The 16,953-nt window shown below is 35.7% G+C and overlaps 1 protein-coding gene across 4 annotated transcripts in view; it reads right to left on the minus strand.

Annotated features, from left to right (window-relative positions):
- Positions 1 to 16,953, minus strand: part of LOC120624794 (TNF receptor-associated factor 4) — a 155,895-nt gene that overhangs the window by 4,569 nt on the left and 134,373 nt on the right. For 3 of the 4 annotated variants that reach the window (XM_039891534.1, XM_039891535.1, XM_039891533.1), the window contains 4 exons: positions 2,731 to 2,835; positions 1,891 to 2,052; positions 1,025 to 1,174; positions 64 to 228 (listed from right to left, as the gene is read on the minus strand). In XM_039891534.1, coding sequence (XP_039747468.1) covers positions 64 to 228; positions 1,025 to 1,174; positions 1,891 to 2,052; positions 2,731 to 2,835 — 582 coding nt within the window. Of the gene's footprint in view, positions 1 to 63; positions 229 to 1,024; positions 1,175 to 1,890; positions 2,053 to 2,730; positions 2,836 to 3,121; positions 3,178 to 16,953 lie in introns of those variants that run through there. The other variant, XM_039891537.1, reaches the window with a different exon arrangement.

A 16,953-nucleotide genomic window follows, 5' to 3' on the forward strand; every position in this document is an offset into this window, starting at 1 on the left:
TCTCTTGGGAGAGGGCCTTTATTCCAGAAGTGGAATGTTATAGGTTATTGATGAAAAGCTTACCTTAAAGCGACATCCAGCGTCCCTGTACGTGCACAGGACGGATCCAGCCGCGCAATGGTCTCGGAGGTGTGCATCTAGCTCGTCCCTCGCGGGCGCGGCCAGACACCGCTGCGGGCACGGCACGGGAGCGCGCGAACACATCGCCCCGTGGGCGGACACTGTGTCCTGGAACAACAGACATTCTAAGTTATCAACAGAGCCCGGAGATCTCACTATTACGTTTTTTTGCGAAAAGGAGTGCAGTGTTAATGTGTTCAGAGTTTTTTTAGGTTATTTATAGATGGAAATGACACTTACTTTTTTGATTCAAAATTAATTACTTCACAATGTTCAGACACATGCATAAACATTAAATATAATAATTATATGTTTAATGAATTTAATTTATTAGAATTTATCACCATGTAGTGTATATTGTAATATTTAGGGCTTAAATTTTTATTTGACTTAGCAAACCTAAACTAGCTTTTAAATTTTCCCATTGTTTCTTTTTTTTTGAATTTTGTTTTTGTGAAAAAATTCAAACAAAAACCCATTTTTATAATCTATTAGCGATCCTAATTTGTCTATAAAGGTTTTCCTTTTCAGTCTATTGATGTGATTCAAATATTCCTTTGTACTTCCTCACAACACTGTTAATTTCTCCAGTAAAGGTTTTCATTTGTAATTGTTCGTGGATTTTGTTGTCAGTTATGAACCATGGAAATTTGTCCACAGCTAATTTGTCGTAGGAATTGCGCTCGTTGTTAAATTTTATTATGTAATCACTGGAACTTCCCCATAATTGAATTCCATACATTCAGATTGGTTTAAGCATTACTCTGTGTATCAATAGTTTGTTTGAGCTCGTCTGGCTGGAGTGACCCAGCGGGGAGCTGTACCAGTGGCACTACGTACAACGGAAGGTGCCGGCCGACCAAGTACGGAGACAAGCCCATGGTGAACTTCTGGAGCTGCTTACCTGCGTGTACCTCTGCCCGCAATGTCTGCATGGCACGAGCCTCTTGCTGCAGTGTTGCTGAACATGCTGCTGTGTGTGTCTGCGTTGGACCTTAGCGCCACACTTGTTTTCGCAGTACACGGGCTCGTGGCCACAATTGCCTTGATGCTCCTGCAAAATAAAACACCTCGATGAGTTACAATTTTAATTTTGGATTTTAGAAACAGGTCATCTTGTTATCTAACCACAATGATAGCGCCTTGGTGCTTTAACCCCTAATTATTTAAAGCTGATGCCCGCGTTCTGTGTCCTGTCCGCATTTACTACGGTTTTTTTTACAAATCCTTTGGTTTTGTAGAGTTAGCTGAATGGACGGTGTATTACTCAACGCCCATTCAAGTAACTCTATGCCAAATTCTATATGATTGAGTGCTTGGTTCTTGGGCTACACAGTATCTGCAGAAAAAGGTACTCGCAGAGAACTCAGAGTCTACTAGGCTATCGAAGCTTCATCATTTAATTTACACAACTCTAAAAAGCATGGGTATTTGTTTATTTTACATGTTGTAGTACGGCAGGGCCACTTACAGTAACTAGATGAAACTTCATAATTTATGTATAACTAAAACGCGAATTAATGAAAGGTGACATTAAACATTATAAAATACATAATATTAATATATGTACTAAAGAGGTACCTCTGCGAATATTGAAGTAAAGGTCATTCAATATTCTTAGTACCTCAACAATTTACGGAACAAATCTGTCCACCCATCATGGTATAGATCCCATTGAGCATTGACATTAATGTCCAAGAGCGCGTTGAATGACATTGCATGCGTTATGAATTTACGCACCTCTATTGCATGAGTTATGAATTTACGTACCTCTAAAGCACTCCCAGAGAACTCCTTGCCGCAATGCTCGCAGTTGGCGCGGCGACGCGGGCACGTATAGCGCAGATGATCCTGCATCAGCACTCGCGGGATCATCGCGCCACACTGCGCCGCGCATAGCACTGCGTCGTGCTTGCAGGTGTTCAGATGTGCCTGGAGATAAGCAAATACCAATTCTTACCCCAAAAACCCAATAGTGTATCCGGTAATTTAAATTCAGTTAAAAAACGAGCCTATCTAACTTTTTATTCCACAAAAGGGCCTCATAAGAAGGCTCAGATGTTAGGAGAACGTGATCAAATCAGAAATGAGGAGATCCGTAGAGTAGGAGTTACCGACATAGCTGAACGGCAGCCCCGCACCGGTAAACGCATCGTTGGTCGACCCCAAACCAGGTGGGCAGTGGATATCAAACGCGAGTATATATAACTATTTTTGATCTATCTTAGTCAATATGATATTTTTCCTATTTACAAATCAGCTTAAAAGTCATAAAAGATAAACAATATGACATTACATCTTTATACAAATTTATTTCCATTAATCGACACAGCAACAAAACAAAACAATTAAGATTACTGAAACGCATACAAAATATAACGATAACAAAATTTTACTTAATATGCATTTCAATTGTGAGCCTAAAACTATCTACGTATACGGAAAACATATCTCTTGAGATATTTAGAGCAACACGTGCCAAGAGCAATAAAGATAAAAGAAATGTGTCGATTTCGACGTATGGACATAAAAATGATAGATGGGTACTCACTGCACGCCTTCTCAAAACTTTATCTAAACCAAATACAAATATTTACTATTCCAACTCACCTTCAGTTTACGGAGCTCGTCCGACCACTGGCATCCTTCTTTGTGATGGATGCAGTACACCACTGAACCCATGATGGCCTTTTCAGACTCCGGGTCTGGGTATATCTGGAACAAATATAAATAAATTGTTAAAAAAATTAAAACTTACAATCACTTAAAACTAAAATACGATAGATATTTACGTTGTTTCTTTTAAAAAGATGATTTGTTGACAATTTCAACTTATTAACTAGATATTTGAACATTTTGAATGAGTTTGTATGAAACACGACGTCAAAAGCAACGGTTGCCGCAAAGACTGATGGAGCGGCTGGTATAACGGATTAAATAGGACAACGCGATCAAAAATAAACCAAAACTCAAAGAGAATATCAAACAGGCGTAAGCGTACCGTGCGTTCGAATATGGAGCACATCGTTCGGAAATATGCAAACAGCAAAATGGCCGTTTGGATTTTCGCGCGTGATAAATTCACTGTGGGACAGGAGCGCTCACCGCAAGGGCTCGATACTCAATGGTTTGCGTCCCTGTTTGTACATTTTCGTTATCTTTATGGGTGCAACGAACAGATGGCTGGCTCTGGACCACCGTTCCCTTGTTTGTGTCGAGATAAGCGTGATTTTTCACTTCCCAAACCAGCTGGGTAATGAGACGGGCAAACAAACTTATTAGAATCTCTTGAGCGCTCTCTTTCACACAGTACAGTTAATTTTTCTACGAAAGCGAACCAAGATGCGCTAGAACCATACAAACGCTTTCGTAGGCCCGAACGCGTAAACAAACAAGATGAACAGATGAAATAGCAAATCTGTTTGTAAACAACGCCAGGCCGACGATGTGTGCCATCCCAAACATCTTTCACTATTACAGACGACGAAAATGTCAAAGCCAACGCCCGCTTGCCAGTTTGTTTTAATACAGATTACGCAATGTCATAGTGCTAATTTAGTGGTTAACTAAACAACAAACAAAGCTTCAAATCATGCTGACATATGTAGATAAGTATTAAGATCAACGATCGATGTAAATCGTCTTTATCGAATTTTGTTGCAAAATATCTCGCGAAAGGTGGACTTGCAACAAAAAGGTTCCACAAAATTATAATTTATAGTTCACAAATGAGCACTCAAGCAAGAGTATATACCTATACACTACACACTGTATAGTACACTATTTTATTTTATTTTATTTTAATTTAAAACCAATTTCTGCTTATACTGTAATGTCTTAAAACATAGACGAGTTAAAATTAATAACAGGGTTTCACAGATAGATCAACCTACTCGCAGAATCACTGGTATTTGGTCAACCCAGCTAAGACTTTTGCAAACAATGCCTACAGAATCGAATTTTACCAGTCCTAGTCGTTAATTTTATATGATATAAGTAATTGTCCCTTATTTCCATATCATCATCATATCAACCCATTACCGGCCCACTACAGAGCACGGGTCTCAATGAGCAGGGGTTATTTCCATACACTGAAACTATTTTACCTATGGTTTTTCACCCTATAATCGTACCTGTATATTTCTCTATATCTTAATCTTTTGAACTTCAGAGAAATAGAATCATTCATAAAAACCCAGCATCAAAACTCATAGTTGCGACGCTGACTGCTGTCTATTTACAAACATTGATGCATGTGGTCATCGGCATGGCTGCTGCATAACCGTACCACCTTAGGATCGTCACGCTGTTTTAGATTGAACACTTAATCCTTTCCATCACAAAGGAGACTATATCTTATATCAAGGTAATAGATGCGTAGTTCCTGTGGGTAGTTCGCAAGGAATAGATGATTTCAAAGTCAGCAGTGTATAAATTTTCAAATATAGAATGTTATTTGTGTAGTATTCTAAAAAGATGGACCGCGATGTGTTGAACTCTCCCGCATCGCTCAATTATAGAACGCGTTGTAGCGTAAATACGACAGAAACAGAACGTCATAAGGCTTAACAGAATCTATTCGGTTACGACCCTTTCGAACTAAAAGTCCCAAGTGAAAAGATAGATGGAAATGGTTATGTTACTATGCCATTTGTAAATAATCATTCGTTAGTTCTCTGAAGTCTGAATGTCGTATTCGTTAATTAAAGTATTACCGAAGTTAACGGTTTAGATTATATTGACAAATACCTCGTTAATCTTTGTCAAATATTTACGTAGATAATTAAGAAATAGTATCTAATCACTTTCCGGAATTAGATTACCGTGCCTATTGATTTAAAGTTACAGCTAAATTGATAAAACAATGTATTTTGACCGGAATCGAAAAGTAGGAAAGACGCTAAGTTTTATGTTCTATGAATATAACCGTTTTCATCAATAGCGTATTAAAATAGTGTATCATGACCTATTCAAATTTGTGAAGGTGTTATGATGATATTCAAAGACAAGGGGTGAAAACTCTTAATGTTAAACTGCAAATCAATATCATTCTTTTATATTATTTGTAATGGAATATTAGTTATAACGATTTAGCTTCTGTTTCCACGACCGTCCCTTTTCAGGAAAACGTATTCCATCTCACAGTAAAGAAATCTTTGCTGTCATATTTTTTTCTGTAAATATAATAACTTAGCGTTCCCAACCAGATAAAACCACTCAAATAATTTTATTAAAGGTCACTCTGCCTAAATTAGTCGCATATTCATTATGTTAAGACTAATCAATCAAGTATAATAAAATGTATGGTAAAAGAATGCCACCTAATGACGTAAATTACACCTACATAGACGTAAATTAAAACTATTTGTGCTAGGCAAATCAAAAAAAGCATGATCAATCAATGAATTGCGTTATTAGAAAGGTTATAGTAACTCAGTGGAATAAAAAAAACTGCTTATCTTATTTGATCTTTACTTTGGGATACCACATTTTTTTAAAGTAACAAATGCCAGCCGTAAGAAAATTTCCTTTCAACCAATACTTTCATCAAAATCAGTTTAACTACCTAATTTTTTTCAACCCCGAAGTCGAACTTGTAGTGTACCATTTGTTTCTACCAATAAGGACAATATTTTAATCAAAATTGATTACTTAAAATTTTAATCAAGGTCTGAGAAAAACCTATAAAGGAAGGCCGTCTACACGCGTGGGTGCCAAGCAATTATTACCATAGGCTCCCCGTAGGCGGTTCTTATTGCTCAAAATTTTTGTCTGTTCGATTTTTACTCCTTTTACGGACAAACCAGTTTCTGTTCTCGGATGGAAATTTACAACTTGTCAATTTTGTTTCTACGTTATGTTATAAAAAATGTGTATTTAATATCTAGATTTGACTACCTAGAACCATCAAAGTTTTACTTCTTATGTGCGTTTTAAGTAATTAAAATATCACTTGCTTCAACGGTGAAGGTAACTTCGTGAGGAAACCTGCATGGCTGAGAGTTCTACGTTATGTTCATGTTCTCAAAGGTGTGTGGAGTCTATCCAATCCGCACTTGGCCAGCGTGGTGGACCACGGCCTTAACTCTCATTGTGGGAGTTGACCCGTGCCCTGTAGTGGGCCAGAAATGGGTTGATAGCATGAACGGTTAAAACTGCAGTAATTCTTTATACAGATTGTCTTCTTCGACCAAGATGTTCCGGGTCTATGAATCAGGATGTGTTTTTTATAAACTGACTTAATATAACCCTTTCTAATATTATGAGTCTTACGATAGTGTGTTTGTTTTTACTTACTACGGCCTAACTAACCAACCAATTAACTAGATATTTGGCTTAGAGTTAGTAGAAAGGACGGAGAATAACATGGGCTAGCACTTTTTATTCCAGAAAAAAACACGGGCAAGAACTAGTACAAAAATCTTCTGTGTAATAGACAGCTTCGCGCTTGGCACGTACACAGATGATTAAAAGAAAGGTTCAAAACATAAGTTCATTGCTAATTTTTTTCACCGAATAGCTTCAGTTAAAATTATAGCAATTTTAAGTTTTTTATGTTGGTAGAACAATCTCACCACCTCTAAGTGCATATTGAGTTTCACAAAAAGAGCCAACTTTATGACTCCTCCAGCAAACAAATAGGTAGTTTGCTAAACTCAACACGTGTGCACAATTGAGTTAATTTCGCTTAGAAAGCCGCAGTGGTGTTATTTCGGGCTGGGCAATTGTTCGCCGCAATTTATTGGGCGGTTATGTCCGGTGCACGTCATTTTGACTATCACAATTTTATAAATTATCTCTTTGTGCAAACAATTGTGTTAATATTTGAGCAGAAAAAATATATTTGTGTTGACTTGGTGGTCAACTTACAAAGAATAAAATTAAATTAACATACAGCTAAACTTATTCAAATATACACATCAAACCGTTAACAAAAGTAACAGAAGATGGGTTACTTTCACAGTGCATTCCCATTCAATAGAAGTCATTCCCATTCAAGGGAATTCCTGAATGCGATTAAGAGAACATGTTTTCTTCACTAAAGAAATTTATCTTCTCTCTATTAAATATTTGGGCATTTAAAGGATCAAAACTGCAATATTCCCCCCCCCCCCCCCCTGCTTTGATCCCCCTTGGAAGATATGGTAGCGTTTAAAATTTAAAAATATCGTTGGTTGTTTAAAAAGGAAAGTTTACAAAAACAATAGTTTGTCATAACTATTCAAAAGGGACCGTATTGAATTGTTTCAATATTTGGAAGGTAATAGGGTAACGAGGTAGGTAAATTTAAAAATATTTTCGAAACTGATCGACGCTATCAAACCCTGCAGTCAACACCAAGTCTCTCCCACTTTACAATTAAAATGTAGTCTCCTATCGATGAGATTTCATTAACACCTGAGATCTAAACATTGTTTGCTGAGCCATCGACACCACGTGGGAATGTAAACAAATCCCAAATAGGAAGTACATTGGAGGGCAGATACACTATCGGATACCATGGTATCTCGATACGTTGATGATAACAATTGAAGATAAAAATGATATTGACTGAAATTCGTTTTTTTTTACGAATAAGCAGAATGGTGATATATAAAATGAATGTATTGCAATGCAAATTCAAAACGACTTCGTTCATAGGCGCTGATAAATTATTATTGCAAAGTTTTTCGCATTATTTTGACTTGTATCAAATTAATTGTGGGTTCTAAACTCGCCCTGGTCTAAGAAGAAGCCCACAACAAACTTAGCCTAGTATTCATGTTGTTATCACAAACTCCATGCCACTTGTAATTAAGTTAAGAGCAGTCATTCTTACTGAAGCTTTTGATCCTTATTGCTCTGGTTTATCGTCATTTTGTTTTTACAAGTCATACAAAGTACACCGTTTTAAAACTTTACAGACTGAACTGTAGTGTATGCGTTTTTTCTGTCACTATCCAACCAATCATTTAAAGCTAAGGTTTGTAAATTTTACGGTATGGGAAAAGATAAACATAGGTAATAGTGTTGTGAAAGTAAAGATGTGAATTATATCTGGTAAAACTTTACTTCGTTTTAAGTCTAAATATATATGCGAAACCACTTTTATTTTTACTTGTGTATACTATTAAAGAAATACTCATCGTAGCGAAAAAAATGTTGTAGTAGCACATTTGGTAACTAACGCACTGTTTTGAAATATTTGTAGTCACACTATCGGCATAACGAAGCTTTTTTTAGGTTTAAAGACATTTTATTCTCAAAAAGAAACAGTTTCACTTAATGAGAAATTATACACTTAATGACATGGTAATATATTATCTAATTAGTTTTGCTAAAAGCAGCTTTTGGTAGTAAAATAAAGTAAAATGTGGCGCGTTAATAAAAAATTTAAACAATGCTTTTTTAGCTTATTTTTAAATGATTTAAAAGATTTCTCGCAAAGAAATTTATGTAGACTATTGTACAGTACTGCTCCCTCAACCTGTATAGTTTTAATCTTAGGTCTAGTCTTTGGTAATATTCGTTTTTGCCTAATTTGTGTATTAAGATTAGCTTTGCGAATTCTTTTGACAGCATTGCAGATTCTTTTTTATTTCTATACACTGTCTGTCACTGTTTTTTGAAATAAAAAGTTTTACTTAACATCGGTTTCTCAGCATACACATGCTCTTATAAAGAGGTTTAGTGTAAACATTTGTAACGCAGGTAAATTGAACTTGAAATAAATTAGAAACAGTTTGCTTTGATAAGCTTACGGTGTAGCTTGTAGGGCAAGGGCTATTCTAATTAGGGAGCAGGTAAACTAGCCACGGTTACGGTTAACATGAACTTGCGCTTTGTGATGATAGATTGAGCATTCCTAATAAAGTTGCTTTTACACCGACAAAATATTTGGACTCTTGGGTATTTTCGCGGTCCGAATCTCATAGAATCACTAAGATAGGAGGATGTCAGAGTTAAAGTGCCCCATTTCTCAGTGTCTGGGTGTTTATCTGTATATTATAAGTATTTATGTATATTTTTCATAAAAATATTCATCAGTATCTCAGTACCCATAACACAAGCTACGCTTAATTTGGGGCTAGATGGCGATGTGTGTATTGACGTAGTATATTTATTTATTTATCTTCGTTGCACCCATGCGAAGCCGGGTCGAGTCGCTAGTTGTGCTATAAACGCTTTTAAGACCCCGGGTACAGCTATACCTAGTGTTTAATATTAAGTGGAGGCACTGAAGTATATCGCTAATGAACGTATTATAAGTAAACAACACTTCTCGCAAGCTACAGTTATATAAGAAGTTTTATTTACCCACTAGTTGAAAATAACCGTAACGTAGCAAGAACTCCTAGAAATCACTGTATTCTTTAATCTATTATAATTAATGCGAAGTTCTTTTTTTTTTCAAAGAAAAGTATCATTACGGCACGCAAACGGAAGTGGGTTCGATGCCCGGCGAGCGAGGGCAGGCGGGTTACCACTTACTGAGGAATATGTAATAGCTGTCTTATATCATTTTGATTGTCGCTAACAATACCTATTACTCCATTTTCTCAAACATGTTTTGTGTTGCAGTAAATTTATAGAATGGGTGAAAATGAAACTTTCGATAACTATAAATTCTTTTTTGCCATTTATTTTATTACTTGATTAGGATTTTTTGGATTAAAAATTTGAATTTGAACATGAACATTGGGTTCATGTTCAAATTCAAATTACATTCGAGTTGGTGCGTATAATGATATAAATAAGAATAGAATAGAATAGAATAGAAAAACTTTATTGCAACACAACAAAAAAAAGGAAAATACAAGGAAAACAGTAATAGTACTTAGTGCTAGGGTGCAAAGGTGGCCTTACCACTAAAAGTGATCTTTTAAAGGCAACCTGAGCTAAGACTGCTTTTTCGATACACTTCAGTCCTACATGGACTCGAACGATGCAAAGATACCTCCCGGTGTCTTAGTCGTTTATCACTTGTAATGTAAACAATCTTTTCATTATTGTTGAGTGTAAAGTATGATTAAAAATTATATAAAAAAAATAAAAAAAAATGCAATCGAATGAGATTTTATTTATGTCATTGTGTTTTTATTACGTTTTTAATAATTTGAAAATAAACTTTACACTGAATTAAGCAATAATTATTGATTATTTATTTAATACTCAGAACTACATAGATCATTTAACTTATGTGACAAAAATTTACCAAAAGTTGTATGTTGGGGTTGCCGCCTGACTTGTTATGTTGCGACTATTTATTTTGCTAAGTACTTTTTATCACAGATTCGTACAAATAAATACATTTCATTTTTCAAAAGTAACAAAAAGATCGTTTACATTATAGGGCAATTGAGGAAAAATATACTTTACACAGTTAAACGCCAAGTAATCCAATCTAACCAAAAGGATGCCCAAAATAGAACAATTCCGGGATAATTCAATTAATTTTTATGTTTTTATAACGAAACAAAGTGCGCCCTCAAACAGCGGAACCCGACACCCGCACGGCGCGTTGACAGCAACCTAATTGATATCACGTTCCACATTCAAATAAAGTGCTCTATTCTAATCTTTTATTCGACCAAAAACAATTTCTATTTTTTTTTTTCATCACAAAGTAGTTTGCGTTAGGATAGTCGAACAGTACCAGATCGATTGACGTAAGGTAAACAAAAACAAAGGCCATGCATTAGGCTGAACGGTGATTAATTGTCTGTCCATCAGTTCATTGAAGATATTCCGGTTTATAACGGCTCGACGTTTATGAATAGAAGATGTTAATAGTGCGTTTATCGCTTATAATTAGCGATTCTGATAAAACGTTTTGTTTATTTCGACATGGTCTGTTTTTGAAGCGAAGCGTAACATGTTTGAAATAAGTTCTGGTAAGAAACCGCAAAAAGAGCAATCGGTTATTGAGGTTCCGAGGATATGGAAGATTGAATAGCGCAACTGTCAAAGTTGAACCAACTAAAATCGATCAATCTCCACACGAACTATCAGAACGTGCTCAAATGAGGTTCGGTTGTGTAGAAATACCCGCGGTTACACAGGAATGCGACGTGGCGGGCTGGTATGCGCGGCATTCGGTGTTCTGCCATACATTTAGTTATCTTAAACGAGAGAAATCATGGCTAATGCGATAAACGTTTTTCCTCAATATTTTATTCTTTAAATTGTTTTTTTATTCCACTGCAAGTTAACCCTTGAATGCAATCTCACCTGGTGGTGATGATGAAGTCTAAGATTATAGCGGGCTAACCTGTTAAGGGATACGGCAGTTATATTAAACCATCCTACAATAAACCATAGCCCTTATCCGGAACGTTAAATCGCATGGCGGCACGTCCTTTTCAGTAGGCTGGTTACCAACCACGACCGAAGCCTTCCAGACATGACCAGAGGAAATTCTGAAATTTTAATTTCCCAAATTGCTCCTCCGGATGATCGAACCCGAGATTGTGAGAGAGGTCTTTAGAGTAAATAGTTTAACCAATTTAACATTTGCATGGTGTCGGTGGACACCATGCAAATGTTAAATTGGTTTTGGTATTGGTATTGGTGTAATAATTAAATGCATTCGTTCACAATTATTGTGAACGAATGCATTTAATTATTGTAAAACAATAACAGCAACCCACAAGTTTGGCAAATGAATTGTTCTTCTTCTGACTCGCGACTTGCGGTTTTCGGTTTTCCGGTCAAGAAATTCCTAGTAAGAACCGGAGTTAGGTAAATTACGTTTTGTTATTACCATGCCTCGGAGCGCACGTTCATACCTGCATGTATTTTATTATCACGAGATAATAAGCATTTAAGCTAACATTGGAGTTTATTTTATATCTTTTAACGAGCAATTCTCGTATAATATATATATATAACTAGCTGTTGCCCGCGACTTCGTCTGCGTTTGATTTTGTTTTTAAAGTATTCAGTATCGCTAAGCCTTAAATGAGTATAGTTGTATATACATATAACATGTGACTGTCAATTAATTGTAGACAAATAATTTGCAATAAAATAAAATTGTGACTTTACTTAAAGATCTAAGCTATCCTATCTCTTAAGTTGGACCAGACTGCTCACGGTGTGCCAATTTAATTTAAAATCGGTTAAGTAGTTTAGGAGTCCATCGCGGACAAACATCGTGACAGGAGATTTATATATATTAAGATTGGAATCTCGGAATCGGCTCCAACGCTTTTCATGAAATTTAGTATACAGGGGATTTCGGGGGCGATAAATCGATCTAGCTCGACCGATAATAACCGATTGGACGCAGACGAAGTTGCGCGGGTCAGCTAGTATTTAAATAACAATGGAGACTATCTTACTGTTTTTATTAATATTATTAATATTGTTAGATCTCCAATTTTAAGGAGTGACTGTGTAGCCTCTCACGTAATTTATTTATTTATTCATTAACAATATAAAAAACATACATAAAAATAATAATAAATACCTACTACGACAATACACACATCGGCATCCAGCCCCAAACCAAGCGTAGCTCGTGTCATGGGTGCTTATATGACTGATGAATAATTTTATAAATAATATACATAAATATTTATAAAATACAGATAAACACACAAATATAAACAAGAGAAAAACATTCATGTTCATCACAGAAACATTTTTCAGTTGTTGGATCCGAACCCACGGCCTTGGTCTTAGAAATCAGGGTCGCTGCCCACTGCGCCAATCGGCCGTCCAGTAGTTAATAGGTATAGTTTTAAGAATGAATATTATCCAGTGTTGCAATAATAATATATGTGAACTAACAATACTAACTTTAAACTTTTTAGAGACATCTCCATCTAAGCCACAGAATTAAAAACATACAGAATCCGTGTACACGCCTAATAAGCATCAAAACCCACTCCACTTTAGTAGTGTTTCTCGAACAGGCAGTTGGTCACTTCATTCATTTAACAGTTGACAGTAATTATTTTACCTCGTATGTTCTAAACGTTTACGATAAAATTAGGAAAATGGGAAATGTTTGTGAGCTAGCAATTCCACGACTGTGAAGTTCGACGTGCCCGGTACGTATCGAATAATTGCTAAATGAGGAATCTGTATGTTCTTAATTCTAGGTACTGTTGAGACTTGGGAGCTGTAACCTATCCTATGGTATTGACGCAACCCGCCCGTTCTACCTATCGCCGTGTTATCTCGAACAGAGAGCAGACGCCGATTCCCAGTAGTCATCGGGTGCAGTAAATCAATCGCTCGTCAGTCAGCAAGTGGGCCGGAAGCCGCGTATCTGTATCATTTGTATTGCTTTTATTTGCGTTTTTAATTGCTATACTGCATGAATGAAATGTTTATCTCCCGTTTTGTAAACTATATTTTAAAGCGCCAATAACTTTCCAGAGTTATGTGCGTTTTAAGTAATTAAAACATTGTTTGTAGAGGAACATCAATTACTGTCTTTGTGACTTATCCGTAAAACCAAACCGCTAGTAGTTATTGAGTAAAACGCCATAATTTTCACTGAAAGAAATCAGATACAGCCCTAACGTCCCTCCGGTCACTATATTAGGTACGCGTCGCGAAGGTTAGGTACCATGCGCGTTTATTTTCAATAGGGTTGTCAATAAACACTTAAAATGTTTTGAATTAGTTTGTATGGAAAAATAAATATGATTTTTTTAATTTTATATTCTTACAGCGTGATCCCTTATGAAATATACTAATGCACTCTTCAACAGTATTTCGTTATTCGGTTACACGTTGTAAAATAACTCGGTAGGAACCAGCCAACTTACATTGATTTTTAATAAACCTACGTAATTCAATATTATAATTGGATTATATATTTATATATTATATATTTATTTATATGTTATATATTTCTTGTGTTTCAGAGTCAATAAAAACTAAGCCATCAGGATCAACGTCCGAATTTCCAAAGGAAATCGCGAATCGCACGACAATAATGGCGATATCCGGTGATCGATCAATCTGCGAACCCGCAGTTGTAATGACCGTATCAATGACACACAAAATCCACTAGTATTTCAATCACAATAGAACTTTATTTTGATTGACATTACCACGCAATGATACTCCTTATTCCGGCAGTAAGGAAATTTGACCATAAACATCGTAGTGTTAAAGGTCAAAAGAGCTTGTCGCAATTGAATTGTTTCTGAAGCATTATCCAATTGGAGTTAAGCGGTTAGTGACTCGCGTACGGAGGTCACACTTGTTGAGTGGATTGTGTGATTGAACGGTGTTTTATCAATTGAGGTACAGCAAGTGATTGTAATAGCTCCATTTGAATGGACATAGGTCTTTTGTAGGAAGTTCCACATTCCACGGTCCGGGGCCGCTTGCCTCCAGCGGCTCCAAGCGACACGCCTTATGTCATCTGTCCACCTCTTAGGGGGCCGACCTACGCTGCGTTTACCGGTGTGGGCCATTCCAGCACCTTAAGACCCCAACGTCCATCGGTTCTCCGAGCTATGTGCCCTACCCATTGCCACTTCAGCTTCGCGACTCGTTGAGCTATGTCGGTAACTCTAGTTCTTCTACGGATCTCCTCATTTCTGATTTGATCACGTAGAGACACTCCTAGCATAGCTCTCTCCATCGCCCGCTGAGTGCCTCAAAATTCTAAATTCAAAATTCAAAATTCATTTATTTCAAGTAGGCCTAATACAAGCACTTTTGAAACGTCAAGGCTGTCCGTGTGTAGTGACTCTACCACCGGTTCGGAAGGCAGATTCTACCGAGAAGAAGCCGGCAAGAAACTCAGCAGTTGCTCTTTTCCAACATAAAAATTTTACATTTTACATTTTAACATTCATTTTTCTATCTTGTGAGAGATGAAAGCGGAGGCGGATGCTTCCAAGCAACCTTGTCATTAAGAAACTCATCAATTGTATAATAACCTCGCTGCAATAAATGTGTTTTAACACATTCTTTAAACTTATGCATTGGTAGGTCCAAAATTACCTTACCTTACCTCTGAGCCTGCTTATGAGGCCCATAGTAAGCGACCACGTTTCGGATCTTAGAAGGTCGTTCCGGGGATTGAACTCTGTTCCCTCGTGAGGGAAGTTGAAGTCTTACCCACTAGGCTAATATTTTGTTCGATATATCGGTATTATAAATTAAAAAAATCGATATGATATTTTTTCAGCATCCTTATTTTACTTACTATTTATATTAATTTATGGCATGTTAAGTTAGAAGATTATAGTGTCAAAAAAATAGTGTCATTTAAAAGCCAAATATTAGAGTAATGAATAAAATAAAAATAGCTTTATTTTCCAACACCAGTTTTGGGTAGAAATAAACTTAGTATAACAATTTCACAATAGACTTATTGTGAAATTATTCGATCCAAAACTAGTAACTTAGCTATATGTTGATGTATGTCAAAACATGCTGTGTTTTTTTTATTTATTCATTTCCTTTCTCAGTAGTGAAAGCCTCCTCCAACCTATATTATAGTGTGTAAATAAAAAGTGTAACATTTTGTAGCACAACGCGACATCGAATAATTTGGAAAAGAACATACAAACGAATTAAACAAACAATGAAGAGAGTTATAGAAGCTACCAAAAATAAAAAGAGACCTATAAACAGACATACCAGAAAACGTGTTAAAAAAAAAACGATCAGGGTAAAACACCGGAGATACGTTCTGTTTACTTTTTCACGGCATCGCTATTGCAATATGAATGTTTGCATAACGCGAATATTATGCGAATTACTAAAGCCAGCTTGATGTTGTAAGTTATTCGGTTGTATTTATTAGTTATACTCGTCAATATTTATTTTTCTAGCGACTGTTTTTGGTCAAGGTTTATAATGATTGTTTTTTTATTTGTATTCGTCGGTATTTAAATAAATTAAACGTAAAACAATCAATTATAAAGACATTCCATTCCGCTTCCACCACCTAATCCAAGCCTATGTTTAATAATAATAATTATTCTTTATTAAGTAACTTTGACCCATCTGCACTGTTACATTGATAACTAGCTTTTTCCCGCGGCTTCGCTCTCGTTATGTTCAATTTTTGATTTTGTAAATTTTAACTACAAAGTTTAAAAAAAATGTCTTGCTGCAAATAGAAAAATATGAACGTAAATTATTTAATAAATGAGAAACGTTCATATAAATTTTCATCCCCTATTTGATGCCTTTGTAGTTGGAATTTTTTGAATTTGTGAAACACGTATTTCTTCATGTAACTTGAAAAATAAATTGATGAATAAAGGATTTTATACAAACTTTCATCCCCTGTTTAACCGTCTTAGGGTTGGAATTTTCAAAAATCCTTTCTTATAAGTGATAAAAAACAGATGATGAGATAAAAAACAGTAATAATCAAAAACTTAATTTGTAAAATATTATTATATGAGATTGATATTAAATATTCGCCTTATTTCAATTGATTTACATGACATACCACAGTAATTATTAAAATAATTTAATGACTAAACAATTGGCTGAGCAATTTTTTAATATTATAATAGATTTATTAACTTGGCGATCTTTAATAGTGACAAACTATTCTGACAAATATATATATTCACCAATTAGAATCCTAAGACAGAAATCGTGTATTTGTATATTTATAATTTATAAGGGTCGAACTGTTTCTTATTGCTACGCCCCGACAGGGCCTCAGGACTATGTTAAGGCATGGATGCAAGTAAACAAATAAATAAATATACAAATTAGTTTAATATTATTAGTTTATAACAAAATAAAATTTCCGCTTGCAGGCAGCCCTACATAGAGTTTAATATATAGCTGGTAAATTGGAGCATCGTATCTATTTAGTAATGCCTTCAGAATGCCGTTACTGCTTACCCACGT

The sequence above is a fragment of the Pararge aegeria genome, chromosome 6 (genome assembly GCF_905163445.1).
Source record: "Pararge aegeria chromosome 6, ilParAegt1.1, whole genome shotgun sequence".
Lineage (NCBI taxonomy): Eukaryota > Metazoa > Arthropoda > Insecta > Lepidoptera > Nymphalidae > Pararge > Pararge aegeria.